Source organism: Haliotis asinina, chromosome 5, assembly GCF_037392515.1.
Source record: "Haliotis asinina isolate JCU_RB_2024 chromosome 5, JCU_Hal_asi_v2, whole genome shotgun sequence".
NCBI classification, from domain to species: Eukaryota; Metazoa; Mollusca; class Gastropoda; order Lepetellida; family Haliotidae; genus Haliotis; species Haliotis asinina.
This window is the reverse complement of record NC_090284.1, coordinates 65,476,061-65,485,173: the sequence shown is the minus strand read 5'-3', so window position 1 is coordinate 65,485,173 and position 9,113 is coordinate 65,476,061. Positions and strand designations below refer to the sequence as shown.

General features: G+C 41.1%; 1 protein-coding gene across 1 annotated transcript; it reads left to right on the top strand.

Moving 5' to 3' along the window:
* The first annotated feature begins 874 nt into the window (after nt 1-874).
* LOC137285074 (uncharacterized) lies at nt 875-7,632 on the top strand. Its single transcript, XM_067817280.1, has 6 exons — nt 875-982; nt 1,592-1,729; nt 2,814-2,963; nt 4,168-4,401; nt 5,307-5,473; nt 5,753-7,632. Exons 1-6 carry the CDS (start codon nt 949-951, stop codon nt 7,529-7,531), a joined length of 2,502 nt encoding a protein of 833 aa, XP_067673381.1. The 5' UTR covers nt 875-948; the 3' UTR covers nt 7,532-7,632.
* The last annotated feature ends 1,481 nt before the right edge of the window (nt 7,633-9,113 follow it).

The following is a 9,113-nucleotide window of genomic DNA, read 5'->3' as shown; positions in this document are numbered from 1 at the left end:
ACGACGAGATTTTTATTAACACTGGCCGTGAAGTCAACCTGTAGATGGTTGGACTAAACACGTATAAAGAGCAAAGCTTAAGGCCGTCTAAAACTTGAGCCGGCTATAACTGAAAAGTCAGGACGAAGGTGTTGAGTAATCCCTGGGAAAGGCAATAATTTGATTACCTTTTTAAAGATACATGGTGTTAGCCATTGCAGCTCACACACAGACACACACAGACACACACACAGACACACAGACACACACACACACACACACACACACACACATATATATATATATATTAATTGGCAAACTATCTTCATATTTACATTCTGTCTTACACTCGCAATATTTGAGCCATAAGAACTAACGTTCGTGCGCATGCGTTCTTGCATAACAGTTTCTTTGATATATGAATAAGCTAATCAATCATTCCATATATATCCAAGTAAATATTGTGCATTTTCAATATAAATGTATGTGTTCTGGTAGCGTTATGCTAATTCCACAACAGCAGTGATGAGAGTGAAATATGTTGGACACGTTTGTGAGTTGATGGTCATGTAGATGGTCACACCTGAAAGTGTTAGATCACAAACAAAGATTATCATGTAAGCCGACTGAAGCCACTTGAGTGTCTGGTATTTTCAAAGCGGTGGGTCATCGTGAGCTGAGGTCGTGGATCCTTGCTCATACTTTCAACGACTGGTGTCTTCATCTAGAGACAATCAGTCACAAGAAGCTATATTCTAACCTATCGTCATTTAAACACCTGTACTGATAAATATACCAAAAGACAGCTGCGGCACTGTGCAATAAAAACAGTATCTGCCGACTCTTAAGACGATCAGCGAAGAAAACACTGTTAGAAGCGCGTATAAAATACGCCGCAGTTGACCCACATCGGACGAAGTGCACTCCGCCATTGTACACAGCGGCGCGAACCGTCCTGTGTTAGGCAACATGTCTGCCGATCATAGCTACTGTGTATTGTTTGGTAAGGTCGTTGATGAGTACTTCGTGCAGCTGCATTAAAACCAACAACACAGACCATAAGAAAGGTTTAGGAGAGTTGTCATTTAGACGGACGAAGGCTTCTCGTGTGTTTTGTCACATATGTGCCACTTGTCTTCGTTTTAAAATTATATTGTACCTCAGATACTAAGGGTACTTACTAAGCAAGTATCCGTAGCTACTCGCTGCCATTGTTAAATTCCATTATTAAATTTAGTTGATATGAAGATATATTTTACATTGTTACGTGTTGACGAGGGGAACGCAGCGGGAAGGACTTACAAAGGGACACAACTTTAATTTGGCAAGACCTGCTTAAAATGATATGCGGTAACGTGCACGTATGATATCCCTTTCGTCAGTTTTAAAGGTAACCATATTTTAGACTATTGTATACAATGCATTCCTTATGGGAATCATAATGAATATATAGAACTAAAGAAGTGAACTATTAGCAAATATATTCTATTTACATCGGTTCATTTCATATCATGCCTTTTTTAAAGAAGAGGCAGACTTAAATTATTTTGTCATTTCTTCGTCATCACCATGAGGACATGAGATCTGAACATTCTTGGTAACATTGCTTTAGCGCCAAAGAGTGGAAACGAGGCCAAAAGTAAAGCGTTCAAGGATTTCGATGACGTCATCTCCGAATTTATGAAGGATCAAGGAATTCCTGGACTCGCGTTGACAATCAGTTTCCATGGAAACGTGATATATAACCAAGGTAGGTCAAGAGTATGCACATTAGTAGTGGTCCGATTAACTGAAATAATCGAATATTGGTCGCACTGACCAAACGACCAAGCAAAACTGAAAAAATGACGCTGATCAATGTTTTTCGATGATTTCTGTGAAGGTCCATGTTTAGAACACGCCTTCACCAACCCATGCTTGCCATAAAAAGCGACTATGCTTGTCGTAAGAGGCGAGTAACGGGATCGGGTGGTCAGGCTTGCTGACTTGGTTGGCACATGCCATCGGTTCCCAATTGCGCAGATCGATGATCATGTTGTTGATCACTGGATTGTCTGGTCCAGACTCGATTACTTACAGACCGCCACCATATAGCTGGAATATTGCTGAGTGCGGCGTAAAACTGAACTCACTCACTCACCCCAGTAGTGAACAAATCATCAGTTGTGAGATTTCAACCAATTCACAAAACTCATACACAGTCACGTTGAATAACAGAGGTGACAAATATGGACGACGACATTCACTCTCATAGCGTAGATATACAATATCGTAAATGCCGGAGAAGGCTCGACATGTGTTATGAATTAAAATTAGAAGGCCTAGAGTGACCTTTCGTTATAGAATTTAGCGGTATCACTTTTATCCAATAAATTCAAACCATCCTACCTAAGAACGAATGGGATATCTCTCATTATACCGTGGGTCATCAGTGAACTTATGATACACAACCTACAGACTGACTGAGTTTAGTTTTACGCCGCTGTTAGCAATATTCCAGCAACATCCCGGCGGGGAACAACAGAAATGGACTTCACACATTGTACCCAAGTGGGGTGTTTTGGCGTGACGAACCAACGCTTTAACCACTAAGCTATCAACCACCGCCCCTATGGAACATAGGAAATTATGGTATTATATTTGTGTGATCCAACCCATATGAAATTGGCAAGAAATTATTATATACCAGTCATAATAACATTCATGTATGAATGAGGATTTTTAACTGTTTCAGAACTAGTCGTATTGTTAAATTGTTTTATGATAGTTCACGTGGAATACGGTTTGTGTCCGTCATGCCATTAGGTGATCGCTACTAACAATTGGTTTTGCAGGCTACGGAATGGCAGGTGTTAACAGACCAGTGACGTCATCGTCTCGGTTCCGCATAGCGAGCATTAGCAAACCTCTCACCGCCATAGGCGTGATGCGGCTGGTGGAACAGGGTCAGCTGACTCTGGAACAGAAGGTGTTCGGTCCCAAGGGTAAGAAAGATGGACACGTTTTGCTTTTGTTCAATGCAATGTTCTATTAAGTACTATTTCACAAGACACGTGAAGATCCGCGTTAGAACTGATCTTCAATAACCCATGCTTGTCGAAAGAGGCGACTAACTGGATCGCTGACTTGGTCGGCAGATATCATTGTGTCCCATCTGATTCTCATAGATGCTCATGCTGTTGATCGCTGGATTGCCTGGTTCACACTCGACACCATATGTACAGACCACCGCCACATAACTGGAATATTACTGAGGGCGGCGTAAAAGTAAACTCACTCACTCACTCATTCACCCACTCACTATTTCAGAAGGTGTGTATACTGTCCTTTTGAAGTGACAGGTTAAGTAAAAGGGGTTTATCGTCATGCATGTTCCTTTGGAACACACATAAGGTGAAAGATGTCATTTGGTATCAATTTGGAATGTTTGTATAGTAAGTGTATAGTAAGTACCCTGAACATATATATTCGTCAGCACAACTTCGTTGTCACATTATCTCCCTCTTATCCGTTAATTCCGAAAGTGTTTATCCCGTTGTCATGGCTATTTCCACCAGTTTTCACCATTTGTCTTTCTTCTTAAGTTTGAGCAGCGAATGAATATACTCCGGATGATCTTCGCATGGGATTACGAGAATCTCTAAAATATTATTTCAAGTGAATCATATCTTCATAGACCTCATTGTTGACGCTTGATGGGGTAGAAAGTAGTGAAAGTGCTCACTCGTCACGCCGTAGATCCGTGATTGGCTCCCATCAGGGAGGCCTTCATATGTGTTACATGATTCGTATGATGGCTCACACGTAATCACATATGTTTATGGTCATTCTCCCCTGAAACCTGAACAGCTACTTTTTCTTCTTTGTCACATTGCCCACTCACGTTGCCCGAACACTAACTCACATATATCTGCTAAGCACAGAAGAAAGGGTTGGAGTGAAACTTCGCTTCTGAAACAAACTAGAAGAAATGTATAAGGGAAATCCTTTCTTGATAATGTTGTGTATACTCAGAAACTACGATCATGTCGTTGCTAGTCACACTCGTCCTTAGGTTCGTATTGGAATAGTTCTTGTCAAGATCAGCGTTGAAAGTTAATCATCATTTGTTTCTTCCAGACATTTTCCAACATACCTACTCCCAGTTGTGATACAACAAAGAGTAAAGTATCAACTTTACTTTTGTAGGTATTTTGAAAGAATTTAAACCAAGCGCCAAGGGAGATAAGCGTGTTTTACAGATAACTGTTCGTCATCTGCTGCATCACTCGGCTGGCTGGGATCGAGATCAGGCCGGAGACCCAGTCTTCTTTAACCTGGACGCCATAGACGCAAAACACGGAGTCGTCTCCCCTATCAGTGACCAGTTTAATGTCAAACTGGTGAAATTTATGATGACGAGGAAGCTGCAGTTTGCACCAGGTAATGCGATAATAAAATACTTATGTCTGTCCCGAGTGTAATTCTCTTGTTACATGCGCAAGCACATGATGGCTTTTCAAGTCCCGAAACATTTTACAGTTTCATATGGGCTAGTGTCAAATGTTTCAAATTCGCAGTGCAGAGATGAGTTCCTCACTAGGAACCTATGACTCACAGATTCACTCTGAACCTGTTCTTGGGATAGTCAGCATCATACCCGGGTTTGCAGGTTTCACTGAAATAGTAAACTTCTGAGACCGGCACCACTTCGAGTATTCCTTTCACATTCATAATAAAATTTTTAAAAATGTCGGAATATAACTAGAAAACTGTTACCAGCGGCGTTAGACCTAACTCTCTCACTACATGTTTCACCGACGAGCACTTCGATGGGCTAAAACTCAAACACAAACATTCATCTGAAGCTGTCTCAACTCGACCTTTGTTGCCATAACTCCTCCGTTCATACTGTAAGATCACGAATATCATTTAACAATATCTTTCTTAGATGTTGATTAGCATTTTAGAGGATGCTATTTGATTCTCATCGGTCAATCTCAAAGGTTACTTGCCACGACCTCCCATAAGGTTTTGTTAGACTCAGTAGTGGAGTGTAACCAAAAGTACTGAGGCTAAGCTTACTTAGACTGCACCATAATGCAAACGAAGAATGTCCCCGTCTCCTGTCTTTACATGCGCAGAGAGCATAAGACGTCCTCAACACTTGTTTCATATGAACACACAGAATAGATGTGTATCAGAAAGATCGTAACACCATGAATACAATCGTACTGAATGTGAACTGTATTTCATTATAACGCAATATTCATCTAACACAGTCTGAAGGTGAACTGTATTTCATTATACCGCAATAATTCAACTAACACAGTGTCATGTGCCTCTAGGTAAGCGTCATGCGTACTCAAACTTCGGCTTCCTGGTGTTGGGGCTGGTGTTGGAAAGAATTACACAGATGAAATATGAAACGTTTATGAGGACGATCTTTCTGCGAATGGGTCTCCCTAGACTACGAGTGGGCTTCACGAAACGGATCCTCTGTGATAAAGATGAGGTGCTTACTGTTAATCACTGCTAAAGAACATTAATGACATGTTTTGACTCTGATATAAACACATTTATAAACGTGTCTATTTTTCATTCTCTCTCCTTAATGTTTCATCTGAAATGGCGTACGAACTTTGAATTTCTCAGCAATGTAGCGTTGCTTATCAAAGAGTGCAATTTTGTAAAATTTGGATCTCGCCTTCATAATGCATAATTCCAATATGAATTAGGACGAACACGATGTTTTGTATTTGTGGAAGCCTTAATGGTATTACTGATGTTTCAGGCTGAATATTTCAATAACAGAGAACCAGCCATCCTGAAGTCCCTCTTTCCCAAAGAGGGTTTGGTCCTACCTCAGTACGGTTCCTTCAGTATGGAGAATACGGGAGCATACGGAGGTTGGGTGGCATCAGTGGGCGACCTGTTGACCATCATGCATTCTCTGCAGCGTGTCTGTAGAGCCGTGGACACTGTACATGTAGGGAACATCAAAGATGCCCGAGAACCAGACACGAAGACCTACCAGACACCTCCAGGGTGTATGGAGAAGTTTCAGAGTGAGCATCAGTCAACATCTTATACTGATGTTAGCCCAACGGATCATGATGGTCAGAGTACAGGGAAGAGAAACGCAGATGGTATGCATGATGAAGCGGATGTTAAGAGGATAAAGTACTGTCACCCATATGTCGAAGATAGCTGTTTCACGTTTGGACAGTCTGAACATTCTCACCAGTCTGAGGTTGAGATACAGTGTGATGAACTGAATACGTCTCAGGATAGAGATGCTGCCATGTACCACAGCTGTCTGGAGTGTCAGACATTCACACCATTCGGGGTTCCAATACAAGACAAATACCCTCCCTGGAATACACATTGTGAGTACGACAGTCAGAGGAACATCTGGGTGAATGATAAGTCTGCAGGAAACGGTGGTTGTAAACAAAAACAGTCGTCAGATAACCCCAAACATGAATGTTTACTTGAGGCTTTCACAGTGGCTGAGATGCTGGCCAGACCTGGTTGTGAGAACAGTAATCAGTGGTACGGTCTTGGGTTAGATGTCCAAGATTGCGGGACCTCTTTTGGACATACGGGGGCTATGGAAGGTTCTTGTGGGACAATGATGCATCACAAATCAGGGTTTAGCTGGGTAGTGCTGATGAATTCTTGGTCAAGAGATATGGATTTAGATGGACTTGTTAAATACGCCCTAAGTACTGTTAAAGGATACCCGCTCTATTATGAAGCAGATAAAGACAAGAACATCCATGAGATCATCTCCCAGGACGGCCAAGAGAAGGTGCTGCTGCTTGCTCCTCTACCAGACGTCAAGGCTCAGATTGCACTTGCTGAGTCAGCTGGTTTTATGCTTACTTGGATTAATGCATCCCATGTTGATATGAACGTATATTTTAATTTAATTTTTCGACAGTCAGTCTCACGGTGTTCAGTATATTTTGAGGTTGACGAAGATGGGTTTTCTGCAGTTCTTCAGCAGGAGGATAAAAGGGGTCGTCAACCAGTTCTAATAGAATCGTATACGAAAGATAACAAAATACTCCACTGTATATTATTTCATGAAACAACACACCGTGATCAAGGACGAATGATATCGCCAATAGTACCAGCAAAAGTGTATCTCAAATTGATAACTGAAAACCGAGCTAGCGGCATGAACGTGACATGCCAGTCACCATCTGTTTTAAACGGTGATATCTACGTGTCGTCCATTTTACGAAAAACCAACGAAGACACAGAGGCCTGGCTTCAGATAACAGCGGAGGAGTTTCTCGTCGAGCAACAGAGGCAGATGAAGAAATCTCGCGACTTGAAATATGTTAAGTTTTATTCTTTAGGCGAAGAGCCCTTTGTGAGTGCTCTTTGGACAACTGAAGCCAAAGCCTGTAATCGATACCAGAGGTATGGTGCTTCCAAGTATGGTCTGCTACAAGAGCTGCGTGAAGCGGCCTCCAGGAACCTCAGACTTCAGTCATGCTCTTCTTATATCTCCGATGGTGTATTGAACTTTGCAGCTGTGTGGAATCCATCTGATGTTTAAAAGCTGTGACCAGCTGCAAGCAGTGTGGACGAAATTGAACAAGTAGCTTGCTCGAAACAAAATGATGTTTTGTTAATGTTTAAATAAATGCTCAGACTTGAGTCTCTTTTCGATACATCGGGGCAAGGTGACAGAATGCCATGCGCGTGTCTCTTGAGTGAGTGAGTGAGTGAGTGAATGAGTAAGTGAGTGAGTGTTTGATTCTGTTTAAAGCAGTTCGTCATGTCGGCATGATATCTTCAGGTGGATGGAAAATACATTCCGGATGTTTTCAACTTTAGTAAAAATCTCAATATTAAGGCACCTAACAATGCAATAGCCTTGATTTTAAACATAACCAACTAAATCCTGGCACAGGCAAGGCCACGTAAATGTGGCAATTAAAGACAAATGGGGTGGCTGATTCCTTGAAAAATATTTTTTTTATCTAAAGGTGGCAGATACATTCTCTAATGTGCCAATAGTTGCTATAGAGGCATTCTCGATGTTAAATATATATAAATATATAAATAAATAAATAAATATATATATATATATATATATAATGTTATATAATGGTACCACGTTCTGGTATCGATTATCACATCCTCATCAAGTGGGAGATAAAGATTTTCCAAAAACCCGACATTGTACATCAGAGTTGGGCTTGAAACATTTTAACCGCCTGGTAACTGACGGAAATCGACGTTTGGGATGAGGTAAAAATATCCAACGCTTATAAGGTTAATGACACTCTTTCTGTTGTTTTATCAGTCCGTTTTTCACTGGTGGAGGTATTCCTGATATCTGCCGATCGAGGGTTGTATCGATTTCTCAACTTCTCTGAAAATGTAATTCATGTTTTGATTTTGTAAATATCTCTATAATTGGCAGTCTGTAACTCAAACATTGGGATGTAATTTTTGCATATGTTTATTTTTGTCAAATCATTAGAATTTGATCGTTTCTGTTTTTAATATATGTTAATATCTATATCGAAAGTATCAAGGCTGAACTGTAATTCTGAGGCTGTCCTTGTTGACCATTTCAGATTTAAATGCTTACTATGTATTCAGATTTGCGACATATATTACAAGCGGTGAATGAAAGTCCTTTACGCCTATTTCTTCTTACCCTCAATGCACCCAAAACAGGCCCTCATGGCATAGCAGGATGCTGCTGACTTCAGCGTTATAGAATATTGACTCAGTCTCGTCGAAGTAGAAAGTGTCAATTGTCCGGCTAAGGTCACGCGTACACTTTAAGAAAAAGTTAAGGGTAGAGAAAGGTTATCGCACGACTCGTTAATTATATGTAACGAGAGCATCACCCAGCTGCCTCTGAAGCCTGAAATGAGACAGACATGTCGATAGTGGTGACGTGGTGTCAGGTTTTAGTGACATTTGATTGTAAATATTAAGGAATATACACACATGTCAACCAAATGAAAAGGTGGGCATATTTGCTAAGTAAGGGCTGTATAATGCTGGCATACGTGGAACCGTGGTTCTCAATGGTGCGTCGAGGTGCCACGTGGTTGAAATATTCTTTATTCAGTCCGGGTTTGATTCCATACTTGGTGTTCCCCGCTGTGGTGTTCCTC

Coding starts and splice junctions, on each gene's coding strand:
- LOC137285074 (XM_067817280.1), top strand. CDS start 949: ATGTCTGCCGATCATAGCTACTGTGTATTGTTTG. Junction 4,402..5,306: donor GAAGCTGCAGTTTGCACCAG/GTAATGCGATAA, acceptor ATGTGCCTCTAG/GTAAGCGTCATGCGTACTCA. Junction 5,474..5,752: donor TCCTCTGTGATAAAGATGAG/GTGCTTACTGTT, acceptor CTGATGTTTCAG/GCTGAATATTTCAATAACAG.